General features: G+C 41.4%; 1 protein-coding gene across 2 annotated transcripts in view; it reads left to right on the forward strand.

The window, feature by feature from the left end:
- Positions 1 to 22,691, forward strand: part of kntc1 (kinetochore associated 1) — a 33,257-nt gene that overhangs the window by 312 nt on the left and 10,254 nt on the right. The window contains exons 2-42 of one of the 2 annotated variants that reach the window (XM_033618461.2): positions 68 to 214; positions 404 to 524; positions 1,661 to 1,776; positions 2,016 to 2,094; positions 2,227 to 2,304; positions 2,395 to 2,429; positions 2,513 to 2,623; positions 3,002 to 3,095; positions 6,800 to 6,852; positions 6,963 to 7,075; positions 7,179 to 7,233; positions 7,323 to 7,421; positions 7,924 to 7,967; positions 8,075 to 8,140; positions 8,228 to 8,303; positions 8,519 to 8,644; positions 8,749 to 8,915; positions 9,520 to 9,631; positions 9,723 to 9,866; positions 9,959 to 10,015; positions 10,513 to 10,584; positions 10,710 to 10,829; positions 11,636 to 11,779; positions 11,871 to 11,966; positions 12,134 to 12,237; positions 12,332 to 12,434; positions 12,522 to 12,656; positions 12,759 to 12,878; positions 14,244 to 14,316; positions 14,655 to 14,722; positions 18,441 to 18,742; positions 18,941 to 19,113; positions 19,245 to 19,345; positions 19,952 to 20,096; positions 20,205 to 20,261; positions 20,348 to 20,511; positions 20,642 to 20,746; positions 20,838 to 20,966; positions 21,265 to 21,381; positions 21,498 to 21,607; positions 21,742 to 21,958. In XM_033618461.2, coding sequence (XP_033474352.2) covers positions 77 to 214; positions 404 to 524; positions 1,661 to 1,776; positions 2,016 to 2,094; positions 2,227 to 2,304; positions 2,395 to 2,429; positions 2,513 to 2,623; positions 3,002 to 3,095; positions 6,800 to 6,852; positions 6,963 to 7,075; positions 7,179 to 7,233; positions 7,323 to 7,421; positions 7,924 to 7,967; positions 8,075 to 8,140; positions 8,228 to 8,303; positions 8,519 to 8,644; positions 8,749 to 8,915; positions 9,520 to 9,631; positions 9,723 to 9,866; positions 9,959 to 10,015; positions 10,513 to 10,584; positions 10,710 to 10,829; positions 11,636 to 11,779; positions 11,871 to 11,966; positions 12,134 to 12,237; positions 12,332 to 12,434; positions 12,522 to 12,656; positions 12,759 to 12,878; positions 14,244 to 14,316; positions 14,655 to 14,722; positions 18,441 to 18,742; positions 18,941 to 19,113; positions 19,245 to 19,345; positions 19,952 to 20,096; positions 20,205 to 20,261; positions 20,348 to 20,511; positions 20,642 to 20,746; positions 20,838 to 20,966; positions 21,265 to 21,381; positions 21,498 to 21,607; positions 21,742 to 21,958 — 4,539 coding nt within the window. In that variant the 5' untranslated portion in view covers positions 68 to 76. The remainder of the gene's footprint in view (positions 1 to 67; positions 215 to 403; positions 525 to 1,660; positions 1,777 to 2,015; positions 2,095 to 2,226; positions 2,305 to 2,394; positions 2,430 to 2,512; positions 2,624 to 3,001; positions 3,096 to 6,799; positions 6,853 to 6,962; positions 7,076 to 7,178; positions 7,234 to 7,322; positions 7,422 to 7,923; positions 7,968 to 8,074; positions 8,141 to 8,227; positions 8,304 to 8,518; positions 8,645 to 8,748; positions 8,916 to 9,519; positions 9,632 to 9,722; positions 9,867 to 9,958; positions 10,016 to 10,512; positions 10,585 to 10,709; positions 10,830 to 11,635; positions 11,780 to 11,870; positions 11,967 to 12,133; positions 12,238 to 12,331; positions 12,435 to 12,521; positions 12,657 to 12,758; positions 12,879 to 14,243; positions 14,317 to 14,654; positions 14,723 to 18,440; positions 18,743 to 18,940; positions 19,114 to 19,244; positions 19,346 to 19,951; positions 20,097 to 20,204; positions 20,262 to 20,347; positions 20,512 to 20,641; positions 20,747 to 20,837; positions 20,967 to 21,264; positions 21,382 to 21,497; positions 21,608 to 21,741; positions 21,959 to 22,691) is intronic. The other variant, XM_033618462.2, reaches the window with a different exon arrangement.

Below are 22,691 nucleotides of genomic sequence, written 5' to 3' on the forward strand. Positions count from 1 at the left end.
ACGACTCATGTCAAATCATTTTAAGATCATTGGAAGCTTAACATATATTCTCTGTAACCTAACTTAGCTCCACGAAATGGCGACGTGGAGCGACGTTGAACTTCTGACCAACGAGGACACAAATACTGTCCGGTTCGGCAGTGTGTCCAGGGAGGAAAATGGCAGCGGCCTGTATCAGGTGGATACACTGGTCAAAATCTCCACCGCCAATGAGGTAATGAATGACACTTTATACAGTACTCCAGTTATTTACTATGTACTCACACTCAGCCAGGGGCGTAGCGAATAGTTCTGGGACCTCTGAAAATATAATGCCCCTGTGCTTTCTTTAAAGTCCTTCAGTCTGTCACCCTACCAGTGACAGCACTGATCAGTGATGGGATGGAAATGCTTGTTCTTGCAGGTGCAGGCAGATCCTCGTCTCTCCTCCTTCAGTGGGTCAAACTGGAGCATTGTTGTTGCTGACAAGACAGTTATCCTGTTTGACCAAAACTATCAGACCATCCTGCTGCTTCTTCACTTTGGTACGTCCCTTCTTTCATCTTTATGCTGTTTACTATCCATTAGACGTCAGTGGGTCTGCTCCATTTCAGTGTGCCGGTGCACTGCTTAACACTTAATGCAAGGGCCAGGAAATCTGTTTAAATGGAGTGTAGTCTGTCAGCCAGTGGCAACAACCACGTAACTGTGGTTGTGGACCAGATAAAATGCCTTGTGCGAGAAAGCTGCCCTTGATTGGTCAGAGTTTTAATGCCTGAAAAATCCAGGAAGTAAACAAAACATTGAAGAAGAGTACACTTGCAAGATAAATGCGACACTTTCTGATGTCACGATGGAGGGACAACTATGTAGGTTGATTTTAGCGCTGGACATCGTGGACTATATTGCTGTCATTGTTCATTTTAGTCAAACCATACAGTTTGAAAACAAGGCGCGGCTCCAACTAGAAAACAATGTTTTGATGCTTTGGATGAGCCAAATGTGCATATTAAGGCAGTACAGGAGGAGGTGCACATTAATAATCCTCCAGGACTGTAACATGCTCATGTTTAACCCAAACAATGTGTAATGAGAATGCAGCTGGTTCGGATCGAGGTCGGAACACGTTCTCACCACAAACGAACCACACCAGAGTGTGGTTGTAACCAGACCGAGACCACCTCTTCAAGAAGGTCTTGGTCTGGTTGTTTTGGTGTGCACTCAAGTGCAATTGCTGTGTTGTTCACACCTGCCCATTCATCAGTTCTCTATCTTATCAGTCTTTGGTGATGTATGCACTGCTCTTGCTGCAGAAATTTAGTGGTGGTTCTGGCGGATCTACTGTGCTATGATAACTGTCAAATGGTGTGCAGACTGTCTGTTTGGTGCGCGGCAGACGTATGCTGGCATGCTAATGGTGCAGACCCAGTTTGTGTCCTCCTGAGATAGCCTGTGTGGCTGCACTCAAATCAGCGATTACAAGAATGTGTTAAGCTGCTTTCTCTCCCTGTGTAGTCCAAACAAAACCAGTTTAAAGATTCTGTAAATGTACGGTCACAGTCCAGATTTCACCTTGATTTCATCTTGATTTCATACAGCTTTCATTATGCCTTTCCTATCAGAGCAGATGGCTCTTTCACAGTAACTACTGTATGTTAATACACCAACTTTTTTTTTTCAGACACTGAGGTGGATGCCATTGACGTATGCCTGAACGGACAGTTTTTGGTGGTCTGTGAAAGAAATGGAAACCTGCATTTGATCTATGTTCCACACAAGAGAACCCTTTTCACCAGGGTATGAGTGTTGACTGATATCTGTAAGGCATACGCCTGTAAGATTACATTACATGATTGCTCTGTGGCCTTGAATTGTTATAAGTCTGATTTCACGTGAACACTTGAAGCACAACTATAGATGATCACCAGCTGTAATACTCCTGATAACTTTGTGTCTTTTTTCTTAAACTATTTTTTTAATAAGCACAATGTGTTTCACTTATATACTTAAACATGTTTCATTGTTTGGGTTTGTAGGCTTTGGTGAAGACACCATCCAGTGGAGATAAGAAAACATACCGCTATCTCATCATAGAGGAGGACAAGTCATCCTCAGGTAAAAATTCTATATGAATATGAAAAATGAAGGTGGAATTTTTAACTTGAGGTGTTAAATGCTGTGTTTTTTTTCTCTGCATCTTTTCTGAATATGTTACCAAGTTCTCCAATTTTTGTTTTTTGTTGCCAGGGATGTACCATGTGTTCCTTCTAATAAAGGATGGGTTTTTCCACATTACAAATCTTGCACTGTCAAAGATCGAGACAGGTATCAAAACATTACATGCAGCACACTTAAAGTCTTGCTGAAGACACTGTGTTGACTAAATCAAACCTTTATTTTTCTTTTTTAAAACAGCCATTGAAAAAATGGATGTGGGAGCTTTGAAAGAGGTAAGTTGAGGCAATATTTTTTCCATGCAGTATCAAACTTTTTTTTAACAGCATAACTATAATTACACTTTTCCTCAACTCAGCTCCAGTCGCTCATCAAAATAGACTTCTGCTCCACCAGTGAATACCATGACGAGGGCTGTAGCACAGCAGTGATGTTCAACCTGGGCTCTGAAATCCACTTAATGATCGGGGTCAGTGTCTGTGAGAGAAGTCTTACTAATTTATTTACCACCTGCAGTTAGATACATTGGTTATATTTAAATTAAAGCATTTTTAAAGGACAAAATAAATGAAAGAAATGAACTCTCTACAAATGGACAATGGTACCTTGCTGGTACCTGCTCAATTTATTTTACTTCCTTTTTGTACTTTGCTGTTGCTTTTATTTTCCTACACATGTAAGCAAATGAAGTATTTTTTTCAAGATAAAATTTAATCTTTACTATGACACTTAACTTAAGATTTGAGTAAACAAGACTTTTCTAGGAATGGTACTAACTCCTCAAATATAGCAGGTAGACAACATGTATTTCTTGATGTAACTTGTGACAATGTTATTATCTTCACAGGGGGATAAAGAAAATGTTTTGACTCACTGGATGATGGACCCTCATAAGTCCAAGATGTGCCTTGCTCAATATGTCAACAACAGCTTAATTCCAGGTAAGGTCTTGCTCTATGTACAGTACAGTTACACATTGTTAATGTGCGTTTTGGATGATACTGAATATTTATCATCTATATATTTAACCTTTTTGTTAGTAACAAATCAGGTCTCGACAGTAGAGGTTGCCAGGTTGAGACTGGCACCGACTTTGAGAAATTAATTTTTAATTTTAATTTAATTTCTTAATTTACTTTATTAATCCCCTGAGGGGAAATTCAATTTTTTCACTCCGTCGTCATTAACACACAGGTCCGAAATACACACACATGCACAAACAGGACCTATACATGCACAAAGTGGAGAGATGTCAGCGTGAGGGGGCTGCCCTTGGTCAGGCGCCCTGAGCAGTTGGGGGGTTCAGTGCCTTGCTCAAGGGCACCACGGCAGTGCCCAGGAGGTGAAGTGACACCTCTCCAGCCAGTCGCCAGTTCAAGTCTGGACAGCGACTTGAACAGGCGACCCTCCGGTTCCCAACCCAAGTCCCTATGGACTGAGCTACTGCCACCAATTAGCACCCCAAAATAAATTAATTTTTGACATTTGCAGGGTTCCTACGCAAGTATGGAAAAGTATGGAAATAAATTTGATCAATTTCCAGGTATTAAAAGGTATGGAAAATGAAAAATAAAGTATGGAAAAATACTTATGTTACCAGACTATTACCACTGTTCTAAAATACTGTTTTCTAAAATAGAAAATTAGGTATTTCCAAAAATAATTTAATCAATCTGGATCATGTTTTATGCCGGGCCAAGCACAGTTTGTGTGAGAGCAAACGTCTCAGAAAGCATACCGCCCCTTTTACCTGATTGACAAGTGGTATGTCCAGTCCGCTGCCCCATGACCCTCCTCCAGCCCCCCAGGTATCAAGTTTCACTCCAACACTGCACCTTCGACAAGAAGGTGCAGTGTTGGAGTGAAACTTGATACTGCACTGCACCTTCGACAAGAAGACGAGTTTCACATGGTTCACAATGGGTAGATGCAAGTTTTTGGATGGATGGCTTGACAATACTGTATATAAATACTGGCTGGCCAAGGATTCCCAATTCACACACAGTGCTAGATGCAAGCTTTGTGTGAAATCGTTTGATGTCGCCAACATGGGGGAGAAGGCGATTCTGAGCCACATGAAAGGAAAAAACACCGATGTCTCGTTACTGCATCGCTTACACCCATAGTCCCAACCTTTTTGCCTCAGCCTAGACATTGAACTTACCTGAGTTGTTATTTGCATGCCATTATGGTACTTGGCTACAATCACCTATTAAGAATAATTAAATATGGTGTGAAATATGATACAGTACAGGCCAAAAGTTTGGACACACCTTCTCATTCAATGCGTTTTCTTTATTTTCATGACTATTTACATTGTAGATTCTCACTGAAGGCATCAAAACTATGAATGAACACATGTGGAGTTATGTACTTAACAAAAAAAGGTGAAATAACTGAAAACATGTTTTATATTCTAGTTTCTTCAAAATAGCCACCCTTTGCTCTGATTACTGCTTTGCACACTCTTGGCATTCTCTCCATGAGCTTCAAGAGGTAGTCACCTGAAATGGTTTTCCAACAGTCTTGAAGGAGTTCCCAGAGGTGTTTAGCACTTGTTGGCCCCTTTGCCTTCACTCTGCGGTCCAGCTCACCCCAAACCATCTGGATTGGGTTCAGGTCCGGTGACTGTGGAGGCCAGGTCATCTGCCGCAGCACTCCATCACTCTCCTTCTTGGTCAAATAGCCCTTACACAGCCTGGAGGTGTGTTTGGGGTCATTGTCCTGTTGAAAAATAAATGATCGTCCAACTAAACGCAAACCAGATGGGATGGCATGTCACTGCAGGATGCTGTGGTAGCCATGCTGGTTCAGTGTGCCTTCAATTTTGAATAAATCCCCAACAGTGTCACCAGCAAAACACCCCCACACCATCACACCTCCTCCTCCATGCTTCACCGTGGGAACCAGGCATGTGGAATCCATCCGTTCACCGTTTCTGCGTCTCACAAAGACACAGCGGTTGGAACCAAAGATCTCAAATTTGGACTCATCAGACCAAAGCACAGATTTCCACTGGTCTAATGTCCATTCCTTGTGTTTCTTGGCCCAAACAAATCTCTTCTGCTTGTTGCCTCTCCTTAGCAGTGGTTTCCTAGCAGCTATTTGACCATGAAGGCCTGATTGGCGCAGTCTCCTTTTAACAGTTGTTCTAGAGATGGGTCTGCTGCTAGAACTCTGTGTGGCATTCATCTGGTCTCTGATCTGAGCTGCTGTTAACTTGCCATTTCTGAGGCTGGTGACTCGGATGAACTTATCCTCAGAAGCAGAGGTGACTCTTGGTCTTCCTTTCCTGGGTCGGTCCTCATGTGTGCCAGTTTGGTTGTAGCGCTTGATGGTTTTTGCGACTCCACTTGGGGACACATTTAAAGTTTTTGCAATTTTCCGGACTGACTGACCTTCATTTCTTAAAGTAATGATGGCCACTCGTTTTTCTTTAGTTAGCTGATTGGTTCTTGCCATAATATGAATTTTAACAGTTGTCCAATAGGGCTGTCGGCTGTGTATTAACCTGACTTCTGCACAACACAACTGATGGTCCCAACCCCATTGATAAAGCAAGAAATTCCACTAATTAACCCTGATAAGGCACACCTGTGAAGTGGAAACCATTTCAGGTGACTACCTCTTGAAGCTCATGGAGAGAATGCCAAGAGTGTGCAAAGCAGTAATCAGAGCAAAGGGTGGCTATTTTGAAGAAACTAGAATATAAAACATGTTTTCAGTTATTTCACCTTTTTTTGTTAAGTACATAACTCCACATGTGTTCATTCATAGTTTTTTATGCCTTCAGTGAGAATCTACAATGTAAATAGTCATGAAAATAAAGAAAACGCATTGAATGAGAAGGTGTGTCCAAACTTTTGGCCTGTACTGTACACTGATATATTTACTCAGATGTCGCATATTCTCTGAAAAAAAAAAAAAAAACACTTAGAAGTCTGGAAATTAGGGTATGGAAAAGTATGGAATTTTGAAATTCCAAATGTGTAGGAACCCTGCATTTGTTGCATAAGTGATACTTAAATATTGCTGTTAACAGTAAGACCCAGACAACTCTGCGTGTGTGTTGGTGTATATAGTCACGTGCACACAACCATCTGCTTTGGAGACAATGGCAAAGCAAATTATGTTGTTTGACTGTGGGGTGAAAAGTTGGACTAACCTGTCAACATCACAAACAAACGTGCAAACAGATTCAACTGACATTGAAATGTTACATATCAGATAAAACACAGATTGCAAAGAATTTTGTTCAGTTACTGTCATAAAGCTGTCAAACATTTTTTTTATATCACATTTTCCTTAGTAAGCTGAGGTATAACTGCATAGTACCTTGTTCACTAAAAATATATTGCGACTAAAAGGCAACAATATTTTCAGTTTCGGCAACCAAAAGCTGATGCCTGGTTTCCAGCCTGGCAACTACTTTAAAAGTTAGTGTTGAGCCCTGTAAATGCATGGCCTCGAGTCTTTGGACATGGGCAGGATAAATGTAGTGAAACACCATTTATTGGGTAAAAGAGAAAAGATATGAAACATAGAAACAACATGAAAAATCTGTGAATCAAGTAAAAAGTTAAAATGCCTAGATTGTAGATTGTGTGAGAGTTGTAAGGTAAATTTTTCTTATGTTTCTTCACAGGTGTGAGGAAGATGGTAGTGGTGGAAAATCTCTTGTACGTTCTTGACACTGAGGTGAGTTCAGTGGTTTCACCTGTGGCTATTTGATAGAACACTGCATGAGGTGTGATCTGAGGTATCTGAGGTTGACATTTGAATTGCCTTGTGTTGTTCTTCGGCTGCAGGATACCCTGAGTCTTTGGGACCTACATTTCCTTGTCATGATTCACTGCTGGCAGGATCTTGCCATTCATGACTTTGAACTGACTGCAGAATGTGGCTCTGCCTCCATGGTGGTGTATGTATCAATGTTTTATCACATACTAGAGCTGTAAATTTACAGAGGAGTGTTTCTCAATAAAACAATGTAGAGAATGTTAATGAATCTGTGTGTATCACAGACAAGACAAGAACAGCATGAAGATGATTACACTGACAAAGCAAGACAACAGCCAGGTAACAGTACAACTCCTTTTGAAGGAACTGTATTATATGATTATCTCCTCTCCTGTTCTGAACTCAATGTGTTGTTTTTAATTTTTCAGATCAACTCACTGCAGATACGATGTCTGCCCTCCATGACTGTCTGCTACTCTCTGGATGTCTCCTCTGTCTCCTGTCTCGTCCAGACAAAAATAAACATGGTAAACAAACAACATCTAATACAGCTAATATGCTTGGTCATAAATTCAGCATGTGCTTAGATACTGTGAAGATAACTTTATTGAGAGCATTTTGTACTCCGCTATATACTGCCCACTTGTGGCATTTCTATAGAAAAAGCAAAATGCATTTACCTAATATGGCCTCTAACTGAGGCATGAGGCTTCTTGTTAAACTTCCTTGAAGGTGTAGTGCCAGCTAAATGTTTGTAAATGTCGGTGTGCCTGCCTGCTCTGCCATAATACAAAATCTTATGTACAGATATATGTGCAGGCTGTCTGTTTCAGAAAATGGCATTACTCGGGCTTTTGTCATTAGGTTTTCATCCAGACTGTGGAGCCACAGTGCGCTATGAACCTTGCTCTGTTTCCTTGATTAAGTCATTATTATATTATCACTGTGACACTTGTATTTTGCATGTGCTGTTTCTAGATGTTAGTATTTCTGCACATTTAAGTAAATTGTTTTTTCCTGTAATTTCAGGATACAATTTATTTAGTTGAGGGGATTTGTGAGAACCCAGAGAGGTAGGATATGGTCTGTGTGATTAATATGATCTGCCAGTATTTGAGAGATAGGAATTTTTAAAATATTAAGTGTTTTTGTTTTTTTGTGTTTTTTTGCCTTCATCAAGTAGCCGAGGAGAGCCTGTCTCTTCTGTTGTGGTCAGATGCTTCACAGAGGCGCTGCCTGAGAACAGGTAAGTTTCTATGTTATTTGCGGTTTGTGTAGCCGCAGTCTACATGATAACAGTAGTGTGACTGACTTGATGCCTCTCTGTTCCCAGACTCAGCAGACTTCTTCACAAACACATGTTTGAGGAGGCTGAAAAGTTTGCCATCACATTTGAGCTGGATTTAGAGGTAAATGAAAAGTAAAATTCACGTGACTGATGCGGACTGGACTTTTTGATTTTGCCCTTTGGCCTCAGTGGACAATATAATAAAATATGATAGAGACCAGACATTTATGATTTTAGAGTATAAGAAGAATTTAATATTGTAACTTTGGTGCCGCTGGTGGTAATTTACTACCCTAGTTGGTGCTGTACACATTTAACAATCCTATTTTTGTTCAGCTTGTTTACAAGGTGAAGCTCGACTTTGTGCTGGAGCAGCTGGCCTCTGCATCAGTGGGTGGCTATGGACAGGATGTGTGGTCTGAGCTTGTGGAGGAGGCCAAGACAAACCTGATAAAGATCACAGTCAGTTTCTCACTCTAATCTTAATCTACTGATCCAAAATGTTGATAGCTTCTTGAGTTAGTCATAGCACATTAAAATTATTATCATTTCTTCGTGTTGCCTAGGATGAGCAGTATGTGGTGGAATACTGCCTCAAGGCTCCATGGCCGACCTTTGAGACAGCAGAGAAAATGCTAAGCCATGCTGCTACACGATACTCCTCCTTACAGATCCAAGAGGCCTTGGCCAGGCTGGCAACATTCTGCAGCTTGCATGGCCCAGAAAACTTCAAGTAAACACAAAGTTTTATTTATACTCTGTCTCAGTTCGGATACTTCTGTCAGTACACTTGCATCCAGTATGTACTTATTTTTGTGTTGTGTCCATTTCGACAGGGTAGTGTTGTCGAATGTGGCTATTGTGCAATTACTGGAAATGACGATTGCAAGATTTGATAACTTCTTTTATTAGGATATATTGCAACCACATTGAGCATTACGGCCAATTATTAACTGTGATTGTCACTTGGCAAAATATCTGCCTTCTTTTTTGCTTGTCCACTGGAGAAACCACTGCTACTGCGCGGCTGCCATTTTCATAATTTTGGTGGCCCCTTACCTTCTGCTATGTAGCCAAGATGGCAACCATAGATGGTGAGATGTGTCCAGTGTTTCACACTCAAAACAGGTACACCATCCCGCACTTATAGCGCCCTGCATTTTGCCATACTTGTCAATATGAAGGCACTCATGCACTCAAAGTAGCAAGTGTAAATCCGGAGGAACTGAGAGACAACAGAGGTGGTGTCCTGTGTTATACAGTAATTTTTCCTTGGTGTGGTTTGTTCATTATGTACCCTTATATGTCATTTTGATATGTTCTTCTGTCATTCCTAGTGGCATCGCCTGGATTGAGTTTCTGAACAGCACTGATAATTTAGGAGACATTCTGACCCACCTAAGAGAGGGAGACATGAAGGGTGCACAGCTCCTTTGGCTCAGATATGAGGTAAACATCAGCTTCAAATGCACAAAGTGTGAAGAAAAATCATGGTGTCAGGGTCAGTTGTGATGTTGTTTGCTGCTGGGTTTTTTTACAGGGACAAATTGCTGCGGAGTTCGATGAGAGCAAGCTTGAAGCTGTGCTCAGTGCCATCCCAGAGGACCTGCCATCCCAAGACCTCTGTCCGTGGTTCAGGACAGTTTTTGTTCCTTTTGTGAGGAGAGTGCTTCCAACAGGACAGGTGGGATACATTCTCTTAAGAGTAAAATAGTGCCATCTTCAACATATGGTGCTGTGTTTTCAGTAGTAAGTTCTATCTTTATGTGCCCACAGAAAATCCTGGCAAGATGGCTGGAGCAGAGGGCAAGGAATCTGGAGTTAACAGAAAAGGTATAAAAAATCCTTTTCTCAGTCTGAGACATTTAAAAGTATACTATGCAGGAATTGTTGGTTACTGTCAGTAAACACAGCATACTTGACCACTCCCTCCTACACTGACTGAACATACACTGCAAGCTACTATTGTGGGAGTGTCACATTTGTTGTAATGGAAAAGCTGATTAATTAAGACAATACAGGCAGTGGGCAGAGTCTCTGCAATAACACACACCACCAGACACTTCTAGTGGATCATATGCAATGATTGAGAGGAATTACTTTTGTACCAGTCTATACATTGCTATTTTTAAGCAAAGTAGTATACAAACCAGTATAAAGTAGTATGGTAATCTTGCACTACAAGGCAGCAGAGTAAACCACTGGTGATGAACATGAATTTATTTCAGCTCTGAATGATTTTGACGACTTGAGAAAACTGTTGCAGGTTGCTCATCTGTATCAAGCTGAATCGATGAACTAACGATGATAAATGTAATATGCTGTTCCAGGGTGCTTGGCCCCAAAACGGGTTGGACTTGGCTGTGCTTGGTCTGCCTTCACTATGGACATGGATGAAATCTGTAAGTTAGCCACATTTTTCTGATTTTGTTTTAAATGAGAGCCTTCACAATCGTGATTGTGGCATTACGTGGTCCATGATTTATTTCTGTCCTTTTTTTTTTCTTTCTTTTTTTTTGTTTTTAAGGATGATAATTATGGTGCAAAAGAGGTGGAGAACCTCAAGTCCCTGGTGTTCAACCTCCGTCAGCTCCTGGACCTCCAACAGAAATACAACTGCAGACTTTCACTTTCAGTCTTTGAAAAGGTTTGTCTCTTAGTGGTGATGTATTCAAAACACAGTTGAGTTTCAGACAAGCTTCTGATATCTTCAGCAGGAAGTAAATATTTTGTTAACTTGCAAAAGCATATCAAAAATTACTTTCAGTTGATTTTATTATCCATCCATTATCTTTCACTTATGTGGGACCAGCAGGCTGAGCAAGGCCTTCAAAATGTCCCTCTCCCCAGCAACGCTTTCTAGCATCTCCAGGGAGATCCTGAGGTGTTCGTAGGCCAAATAAGATATTCCCTCCAGCGTGTTCTTTGTTCGCCCCTGAGGTCTCCTACCTCTAGGATGTGCCCAGAAAACCTCTTAGGGAGGCGCCCAGGACGCATTGTGATCAGATTTCCAAACCATCTCAACTGCCCCTTTTGACATGAAGGAGCAGCAGCTCTACTCCAAGCTCCCTCCGGATGTCTGAGCTTCTGACCCTATCTCTAAGGCTGAGCCCAGCCACTGTACGGAGGAAACTCATCACGGCCACTTGTATCCACAATCTATTGCTTCACACTCGGCTGCAAACTGCCCCAGTGCGTGCTGGAGGTCACAGTGTGACGAAGCCAACAGAACAACATCTGCAAAAAGCGGTGATGCAATTCTGTGGTTCCCAAAGAGACCCTTTCCTCCCCCGGGTGCACCTTGTGATCCCGTCCATGAATATCACATGATTTCATTATGAAAATGAAAACATATCTTTTAGGTCCATTGTGATGTACGGTTATGAGACATTTTCAGTGGGTTTGCATTGTTGTTCCCGTCTTAATGATTGGTCATTTTTGTGAATTTCAAAGGGAAGTGTACGGAGTGTTGCATTCTTCATGCTGGACAAAGTGTCAGCTCCAGAGCTGATCGCTGCCACAGTGGAGAGCAGTATCCTGCCATATGCTGAAGAGCACGAGATTCCTTTTGATGAGCTTCTTCTGCAGTACATCAAGGTAAAACTCCACCATCTCCAAGCCCACCGGGAACAGGCACTGAACTCTCCGAATCCCTGATGATAAATGTTTCTCCTCTGATCTTTACTAGGATCTGCTGGAGCGCTGCAGTTCTCAGACAACAACCCTTTTCACAGAGTGGGAAGCTAAAGCAGTGGCTGTGCTCGGTTGCATGACTGATACTGATGTAAGTTTCTGAAACACCAGTGGAGTTACACACGCTCACGACATTTTAAAGAACTGTGCCATAACAGCAGCAGAATACGATGATGATGATGAACCAATACGTTGATCAAAAACAGTACAGTTTGTACGAGGATTTTTGAAGTCTCACTTTATTGTATTTCCTGCCAGCTGATGGTGGACGCTGTGTTGGAGATCATGGAGAAAGCTGTAGTGCCCTGGAGTAATGTGGTGGAAAAACTGGTTCAGCAGTATCTAGAGATGGATGGACCAAAGTATGTTTATATTGTCCTCACCCTGATGTTTTTTCATACAAAGCTTGGCAGTATCAGCAGTTTCTATATAACGCTCCTCTGATATATTCCCCAGACAAGAGCTTTTAAAGGAAAGTTACCGTCTGATGGAGATCAGGAAACTCCTCAGGGGCTATGGGATCCGCAACTTCAACCTCTCTAACAGCACTCAGATTATGGTAATTTTGCAATGATAAATTATGTGACATTTGCCTTTTGTTTTGCCTACCTGTGAACTTTCTTCATATACTGTGAATCTTTCCCAGATGCTGATTAGATACATCCTAAAGCAAGACTTACCAATGTCCTTGGAAGACTCCCTGACACTGGCTGAAGCCTACAAACTTCCAACTTCGCAGATAAACTACTTGTATCTCATCCAGCTGATTGGTCAAGGCAAGGTATGCTCATCCGTGTGAAAATATGAATTCACCAAAATTAAATATCATTTCTTTTTATGTTTCCACTACATTACATTAGGAAGTCTTTTATGCTGCTTTCAGACTGAGGAATGCGTAACTGTCCTGAAGAAGCTGTCGTCTGCAGAGGCAGAGTGTGTGATCGAGCGGCTCACATCCTGGGCCAGGCTGCAGCTGGAGGACAAAGCTCACATATCTGATGAGGTGAGGAGAAACACGTCTGTAATAGAAAGCCATTTACATTTCATATGCTTGTGATCACACAGCTCAATTTTCTGGACGAAATTCCCAGACCACTGAAGTGTGAAGTCACATGTTGTTGAATTTTAAGATGGCTTTTAAAATTAGGGCTTGTTTATGTGGAGCGCTAGAGGTCATTTCAACAGTGCATCTCTGCTGGGGCGGCAGTAGCTCAGTCCATAGGGACTAAGCCTGGGGAAAAGGAGGGTCCGCTGGTATGGACCAGGTATGGAGCATGGATCTTATTCTTCTTCTGCTTTTTCTGCTTCTGCAAATTCTTCTTCTTGTTCTTCCTCTTATTCTGCTTCTGCGAATTATTCTTCTTATTCTTCGTATTCTGCTTCTGCAAATTCTTCTTAATCTTCTGCTTCTTATTCTGCCTCTTCTTCAAAAATAAATTTGGTTGCCAAGTATGTTTTTGATGGTCCAAATGTAAACTCACGTAAAAACAATACAGAAAAGGCATTTTAATGCAACTTAACAGCCACTTTAACTGTGACACTTAAGTAAATGAAAAGACATTAATGGAATTAAACTATATAATCATTTATGTAAATTGAAAACTCAAGTTCTTATTAATCATATGGTGCATATACTCCCTCACAGTCCCCTCTATTACTCTGTCTTGTACACGTTCTCTCGCTCTCTCCCTTTAAAATCTTATACTTGAGTCAGTCATGTCTGCAATGAAAACTTCCATTTACTCCTAAATTAGTCGTCATTTAGTTTTTTCATAGTCAGTCTTTTGTGTTTAAGATTCATCTGTAAGGATCGTGTCAGCAGTTTGAGCTGGCTCAGTAGCCCCAACATATTGGTAGCTAGCCAGGAACAAATACTGTACATTGTTTTTGTAGAATGTTGAACTATTAGGTGGATAGAGCAGGTGCACCATATACAAGGCTGTTGCCGCAGCGGCTCGCGTTCGACTCCAGCCTGTGGCCCTCTGCTGCATCTCTCTCTCTCTCTCTCTCTCTCTCTCTCTCTCTCTCTCTCTCTCCCCTTCGCGCTCGACTGTTCTATCGATTGAAGGCAAAATGCCCCCAAAAATATCTTTAAAGAAAAAAACAACAACTTTGTGTAGAAAAGTCATCTTGAGAAACGCAGTCTCATTCTCAAGAGAGACCTGATAAAGCTCGGGGGCCATAGGGGGGCACCTACAGGGTAACTTTTTATGGCCACAGGCCATTGGGCCATGGTTAATGTTGAACCCTGTATGGACATCACAAATATGCCTCAGTTCCCTCAAACTCAAGTCAATCGCCATGTTGATATTTGAAAATGATAAGCATATCTTCAGTCTGTCATTTTGTTTATCTCTGTTTTCACCAGCACAAGAAACAACAGATGATCATCGCTCAGGTGGTGGTGGAGGCTCTGAAATATCTGCATATAATCCAAAAACGTGAGTACTTATTTCACACAATTCTGAAACATGATCAGCCGGGTGGCACAAGGAATAGAGTGACCCTGTCAGCAAATATCCACCCTGCTGATGTTTTCTCGAATAAGTCAGTGTGTTCCTCTGAGGTCCAGCTCTTCAGCTGACTCAGAGCTCTGACCTCTGATGTGTTGGATGCTTCGGGAAAATGTAGTTTGCTTCATGGAGCAGTAAAACAGTTTTCATATTCCTATCACCTGAAATTTAAAAAAGGTGCCAGATATTGTCTAACACTGTTAACAGGCAAAGGTTAGGGAAATAAATGTTATAAAGAGTAACACCAGGTTTCATGTCCCCCACAGACGATGCTCTTAAAAGCATGGAGTGTGAAAATGACCTCATCATGTTCAAGGCGATTGCCCACCTACAGGTAACAGGGTTCCTACGCAAGTATGGAAAGCATGGAAAAGTATGGAAATAAATTTGATCAATTTCCAGGTATTAAAAAGTATGGAAAATGAAAAATGAAGTATGGAAAAATATTTGTTTCCAGACTATTACCACTGTTCTAAAATACTGTTTTCTAAAATAGAAAATTAGGTATTTCCAAAAATAATTTAATCAATCTTCATATGATTGCTTTTTATGGTACAACTTTATGTGGAACAATCAGAAATGCACATGTAACCTATATGTAGGTTTTTACAATTTATTGCACATGTTTAAGTTGTAATTCTAACATGTTTAACTTGTTGTTTTTGAGCCAGTGTTGCCTTTGTAGTTGACTGTTGACTTCACCTACAAAATGTTGAGATGGGACATGTTGTTTTACTTCTCCATGTGTGTGTGTGTGTGTGTGTGTGTGTGTGTGTGAGAGAGAGAGTGTGAGTGTGGAACAGTATTTACAGTTTTATGTTCAGACACTTGAGGGACAAAAAAAATTGTAAGCATTGAACTGTTAAAGAGGCAACAGATAGGATTCGGGTTTTTTTTTTAGCTTGGCGCCACCTAGCGTCAGCAGTGTTGCTCACACTGTCGCAAAGACCATATTGACCGTGGGGATCAGAGATAATCAATAAAATGTCGGCTGTAAAGCCACCAGTATACCTCTATGTATACAGTACAGGCCAAAAGTTTGGACACACCTTCTCATTCAATGCGTTTTCTTTATTTTCATGACTATTTACATTGTAGATTCTCACTGAAGGCATAAAAAACTATGAATGAACACATGTGGAGTTATGTACTTAACAAAAAAAGGTGAAATAACTGAAAACATGTTTTATATTCTAGTTTCTTCAAAATAGCCACCCTTTGCTCTGATTACTGCTTTGCACACTCTTGGCATTCTCTCCATGAGCTTCAAGAGGTAGTCACCTGAAATGGTTTCCACTTCACAGGTGTGCCTTATCAGGGTTAATTAGTGGAATTTCTTGCTTTATCAATGGGGTTGGGACCATCAGTTGTGTTGTGCAGAAGTCAGGTTAATACACAGCCGACAGCCCTATTGGACAACTGTTAAAATTCATATTATGGCAAGAACCAATCAGCTAACTAAAGAAAAACGAGTGGCCATCATTACTTTAAGAAATGAAGGTCAGTCAGTCCGGAAAATTGCAAAAACTTTAAATGTGTCCCCAAGTGGAGTCGCAAAAACCATCAAGCGCTACAACCAAACTGGCACACATGAGGACCGACCCAGGAAAGGAAGACCAAGAGTCACCTCTGCTTCTGAGGATAAGTTCATCCGAGTCACCAGCCTCAGAAATGGCAAGTTAACAGCAGCTCAGATCAGAGACCAGATGAATGCCACACAGAGTTCTAGCAGCAGACCCATCTCTAGAACAACTGTTAAGAGGAGACTGCGCCAATCAGGCCTTCATGGTCAAATAGCTGCTAGGAAACCACTGCTAAGGAGAGGCAACAAGCAGAAGAGATTTGTTTGGGCCAAGAAACACAAGGAATGGACATTAGACCAGTGGAAATCTGTGCTTTGGTCTGATGAGTCCAAATTTGAGATCTTTGGTTCCAACCGCCGTGTCTTTGTGAGACGCAGAAACGGTGAACGGATGGATTCCACATGCCTGGTTCCCACGGTGAAGCATGGAGGAGGAGGTGTGATGGTGTGGGGGTGTTTTGCTGGTGACACTGTTGGGGATTTATTCAAAATTGAAGGCACACTGAACCAGCATGGCTACCACAGCATCCTGCAGCGACATGCCATCCCATCCGGTTTGCGTTTAGTTGGACGATCATTTATTTTTCAACAGGACAATGACCCCAAACACACCTCCAGGCTGTGTAAGGGCTATTTGACCAAGAAGGAGAGTGATGGAGTGCTGCGGCAGATGACCTGGCCTCCACAGTCACCGGACCTGAACCCAATCGAGATGGTTTGGGGTGAGCTGGACCGCAGAGTGAAGGCAAAGGGGCCAACAAGTGCTAAACACCTCTGGGAACTCCTTCAAGACTGTTGGAAAACCATTTCAGGTGACTACCTCTTGAAGCTCATGGAGAGAATGCCAAGAGTGTGCAAAGCAGTAATCAGAGCAAAGAGTGTGCAAAGCAGTAATCAGATCAAAGGGTGGCTATTTTGAAGAAACTAGAATATAAAACATGTTTTCAGTTATTTCACCTTTTTTTGTTAAGTACATAACTCCACATGTGTTCATTCATAGTTTTGATGCCTTCAGTGAGAATCTACAATGTAAATAGTCATGAAAATAAAGAAAACGCATTGAATGAGAAGGTGTGTCCAAACTTTTGGCCTGTACTGTATGTGGAATGAGAAGGTGTGTGGACACTCTACTAAATAAATGAGTAAACAGACCAAGCAACAATTATCAGATTTATTTGAAGAAAAAAGCAAATAGTAATGCAAATAATTATACCAGAATGCACAGTACCAGTACAAACAACTCACAGTAAATTACACCAATATGTACAGTATCAGTACAAACAACAGTAGACATGGAACATGGCTTATTACTAATAGATTCAAATGTTACAACTAGCATCAATATTATTTTATTGCTGGCAGAGTGTATTGACAGAGGCATTCACCAGACAGACGGGAGCGGAGGAGAGGATTTTACTCCACTTCTCCCAGTCGGAGAGGCCTCTGTGTCCAGTAGCTGCGAAGGCTGCCCTCACATGGGGCTGGTTGGAGTTCAAATTGAATGGGAAACAAAGTTCAGTGTTCACTTGGCTGGGCATAACTTACCTGGGTGATGGACAGAAGGAAGGGAGGGGGGTATCACTGTCTGAGGGCTGCCATAGAATGGCAACGAGGATGTCAGCCGACCAACACTCACTACCCGGTCCCTGGTTGCGGCGATTTGTGATGCTGGCCAGCTTGGAATGAACTAGCAGCCAGTACAGTACAGTCCTCTCTCGTCTAGCTAACATTTAGCCTTGTTAATGATCCATTAGAAAGAAAGCTAGCTGGACATCGGTTTTGAAGCCTCTTTGGTCACGGAGCTCCCTCCATCTCTTGAACGCCTGTGTGAGGTTTACTCTTGTTTTTCCTCTTCTTTTATCACTCTCCTTTCTGCCTCCTCAGACAGAGGAGCTCCTTTTCTTTTGCTAGGCCGTTTTTCACTTGTTTTCAAACTTCGTCCGTTTGCCATTGTGCTCCTGACTCAACTATCTCATGCCCAGCTCCTCATAAGGACCAGCTCCAGTCCCTGATTGGCTGACCGACCAGTTTCGCAATATATGACACGTTTCCTGCCGTAAAGCAGATTTTTTTCGCGAAATTTCGGCACCGGTGGCAGAAGCTTATTACAAAGATTGCAAAAAAAAAAAAATGCTGTCTGTTGCCTCCTTAAACTGTGTTAAAATAAAATTCAATGCATTGAACTTACCTGAGTTTTTATTTGCATGCCATTATGGTACTTGGCTACAATCGCCTATTAAGAATAATTAAATATGATACACTGATATATTTACTCTACGCATATTCTCTGGGAAAAAAAAAAAAACCCCGCTGAGAAGTCTGGAAATTAGGGTATGGAAAAGTATGGAATTTTGAAATTCCAAATGTGTAGGAACCCTGAGGTAAGTTCAAAGTAAGGGATGTCTTTAAGTGTTTTTCCATCTGCTCTTTAATCTTTTTTAACCTGAAACCTCTTTGTGTGTTTCTTCAGGAGGACTTTGATGTTTTTTTCACTCCCTCCAACTATGAGGATCCAAACATCAGAAAACAGATCCAGGAGCATCACATCACAGCCTATGAAAACACGCGCGGACGCCGTTCATCTAAAGCGAAGGCTACAACAACTCCAGTTGTGGCTAATGATCCCGACGGCAAGACCAAGACCATCTCCACAGAAGCTGGCTTACGTCGGCTCGGAAGGCAGCTTCGTCGCACTGAACAGGAGCTCTGGTCTGACTTGGCCCTGCGAGCTCTAAGAGTGGGCAAGGTGGACAAGGCCCTCAAGATCCTCAGGTCTGCATGTGTGGATGTTGTGACGTGTTTGAATCCAGGGGTGGGAAACTGATAGGGTGCCTGCTGTATGTTTTTTTTTTTTCCAACCATGATTTCTCGTTAAAAATATTGATACATTTTTTTGAATTCAGCCCGATCCAGTGAGTCATATGGAGAATCTGATATGTTTTCTTTGTTCTCTTTCCGCCTTGTTTTCAGTGAGCTGTATGAACACCACTATAACACCAGCACGGGGAAGGTTTTGTTCACCGCTGCCAAAACGTTATGCCAGATGCTGGAGGCAGACGTGCCCATGGTGCTTCCTGATGACATGGACTTGCCCGCAGTCATCCATGATCTAGCCTGCCAGGCTATCACTGTGTGCCACTCAGGTAGAGAACACACGTAAACATCAGTGATGTTAAACAACACTTTATGCTGTAAATATAGCTGTCGTGTATATGTATATTCAAATAATTTGTAAACAAAATCCCTAAAGTTAATATTGTAATAACTGTTGCAGATCTGCTCCTGGACTGTCTGGAGCTTTGCAAGTGCACACGGATAGCTATGGATGTCTATCATCAGTGTCAGTTATCAGAAAACTATGGCTTTGTAGCTAAGGTCAGTATCTTATCTTTCTCCACAGAACGACTCTGTGTTAACTTTATTTTTCTCTGGTTTGTGCTTGACATGTTATGTAACATATTTTTTTCTCCAGACATTTAAATCAGCCATCTTATTTTACAAATCAGTAACAGGGAATTTACCCGGTGAAATCTCTTAGATAAGAGGATTTAGATAAAATATTATCTCTTATCGAACATAATTTTGAAGCAGGAGTTGTGCAAATGTGCAATAACATGGAAAGACTTCCTATTTAATGTGAATATTTTATAGTTTGCGGAGTTCCCAGAAATAAGACAGCCCCTGAAAGCCTCACCTTTTAAAGCTGTAAAATTAACTGAATGCATAAATAACATTTCTGTATTTGCACTGTATAATGAAATAAAAGATAAAGTCCTCACACCAGAAGCTGCTCCTTGAAGAGTTTATTCGATGTAACGTTTCAAAACATTACATCGAATAAACTCTTCAAGGAGCAGCTTCTGGTGTGAGGACTTTATCTTTTATTTCATTCTTACTTTTTGGTCCAGCACCCAGCATTAAGTCTTTTTGGATGTGCTTGCTATCTTTACCTGTTTATGTTTGCATTGTATAATGTCACAGGATTTGACCTTGGAGACAGAAAAAGATCCACATTCTCAGTGGAGTTTCGAGGATGTTTTTAATGAAGATTGCATTGTTCTGGACCCAGTGTCTGTGCTTCCAGTCCAATATGAAATTACCAACTGCTTGCTGCCTATTTCTCTGGGTAAGATGCTCAACTCAATCTGTTCAATGTTTATTTAGTATCTCATCACCCTAGTCTACAGCTACTGGTTTCATCAGCTGTTGTGCTAATTTATTCCCACTCCTGCAGATACCAAACTGTACCCACTGGACTGCTCCTGCCTGTCACACTGCTCATTTGAAGACGGTCTGTACTTAAGTTTACATTTCATTGTTTCTTCTTGAATGTGAATTTTGATAGTTAACCTTGTGTCTTGTCTTGCCCACATGCAGGTTCAAACTACCTGCGGCCCCTCCTGAATCCCCTGGCCAAAATGTTACAGATGTTACAGGAGTGCAGTCAGCTGCAGCTGGCCCTCAGAGTGCTGGTCAACTTGTACAGCAGCTGCCTGCAGCATGTCACCTCTAATGTTATGGACATTAAGATCAGTGTACAGGTATGGCTGCAATTTAACCTGTGGTGTTATCAGCGCCACTGTCATATATGTTTCTGAAACAGCTGTACCATTATGATAGCTTTAGCTACCTGTCAGTGAAACCAAGCATAAAGTGTAACTCTTCTTTCAGCTGTATGATCCCCAAGAGCTTCAGAAGTATAATTTATGCTTGAATAATCTTCGAAAGACAACTACTTCCTCCCTAAACGCTGTTGCTGTGGCTCTCTTGAACAAGGTGAGACTGATGTCATGAGAAGGTAGTGGCAGAATTACTGCTTTCTAGGATATTTTTAATAACTGTATCTCTATTTTTCTATGGGCTGCAGGTGTTCAACTGGAGGGTGGTCGATTGTGATTTGGCTATTGGACTCTGTACGCTCCTCTCCAAAGCAGAAGTCACCAAAATACTGTGGAAGGTTATTGACAACACCTGGCAGAACTATGACAAAATCCTGGTAGGCAAAATGTATTGTAGATATTTTTTGTACCTTTATTTACCCAGATAAGTCTGTTTCTGAGCAAGAAAGGAACAGAAATATTATCAAACATTATTCTGCTCTTCTTCCTTTTACTGTCTTTTTTTTGTTTGTTTTAATAATGAAAATGAAAGGGTCAGACTTGAAATCAGCTATGACAAAACATCAGTTTGTTGGGAAAAAAGGGATATTACAAGTACACAAATGTGTATATGCACACCTACATTGTTGTTTTCTTCATCAAATTTAATCAGCGACTGTATCTTGATTATTTCAGGCTGTGGCCAGGATCGGCGCCAATCTCTGCTGCTTGTATAATGAGGCAGAGGAGCAAGAGAAGTTTCTTTCTGTCATCACTGATGCTGAATGGGGCATCAAGCTTGCCAAACTGGAGGTGTGTGGATGAAAACCACTTTGTATTCATGTTAAACTTGACAAGTTGCTGCCCCTCTTGACTTAACATTTCACATGACTTGACGCTCACCATGCTTGCCCCCTGCTCTGCCACAGATATCCATCCAGCCAGTGTTCCGTCAGCGGCCTGAGATGAAGCGTAATCTGATCCCTGATCTGGTGAAAAACAGGAGGATCACCCCAGACATTATCCTCCACTACTGCAGGTCAGCTGCTCACTCTGCAGTGTCAAATTCTCCAGTCTATTTCAATGCAGAATATCAAATTTCATTTTGGTTCAAGATGTGTCGAGGCAAGTATTCTTCTCCTTCCTGTGCTCACCTTCTGCTTCCGTCTGCAGCACCTTTGGTTTAGACCGTGACAGTGTGATCAACCAGTACATTACCACCTTACTGCTGCTCCAAGAGGACGAGGAAGGTGCAGGTGACCCAGGCGCAGGCCAGGAGGAGATGCAGCCTATGTGTCATGCAGATGCACTTGAGCGAGTGCTGCAGATTATCCCGATGTTACACAACACGAGCGAGCTCACCGACAGCCTCTGTGCTGCCATATTCAAGGTTAGTGTATGGGGAACAAACTTTAAGAGGGAGAACTTCAAAGCAGTTTGTTACAAACATGAGGGCTCAGTGTTTATGGTTTTCAGACATTTTTACATGAATTAATTTTCTGATAACTTCTGATAGACTAAGGTTATTTCAGATTCACCCGTAGGCTGACAACTGATTCAAGAAAAACGCTCAACTATCAATCTACTTGAGTATCGCGATACTATGTTTTGTGATACTAAATCGATTCTCAAAAACACTATTTTTTTTTAATTAATTAATTTTCTGTTGTGTTTAAATCCTCAACCACGTAATAACAATGTTGTATTCTTCAACTACAACATAAGACCATGTCGCGAGAGTAAACACAAAGAACACAGGCCTATGAAATGGGAGAGAGTCATAAAGGACGCTCTGCTAGCTCATTAATTAAATTTTTATTGCCTTGTTTTCAGAATCACAGTATATTGAATTGTAACCTCTGTATTGTGATACATATCAGATCACCAGAACACAGTCCTAATATCCACATGCTAATATAGTGTAGCTTTTAAATGACAACAGATGTATTATTTACTTCCTGTTGCCAAACCAATCACTTGAACTTTACCCAGAATTTCTGACATTACTTGGTTTAGCAATGCAACTGCAAACAGATTCAAGACAACTCTAAACTCGACCACTGAAACAAGTAACCATCAGTTACCATGCAGGAGTTGTCAGTTACTGTTAATACGCAGTATCA

Source organism: Epinephelus lanceolatus, chromosome 9 (assembly GCF_041903045.1).
Source record: "Epinephelus lanceolatus isolate andai-2023 chromosome 9, ASM4190304v1, whole genome shotgun sequence".
Lineage (NCBI taxonomy): Eukaryota > Metazoa > Chordata > Actinopteri > Perciformes > Serranidae > Epinephelus > Epinephelus lanceolatus.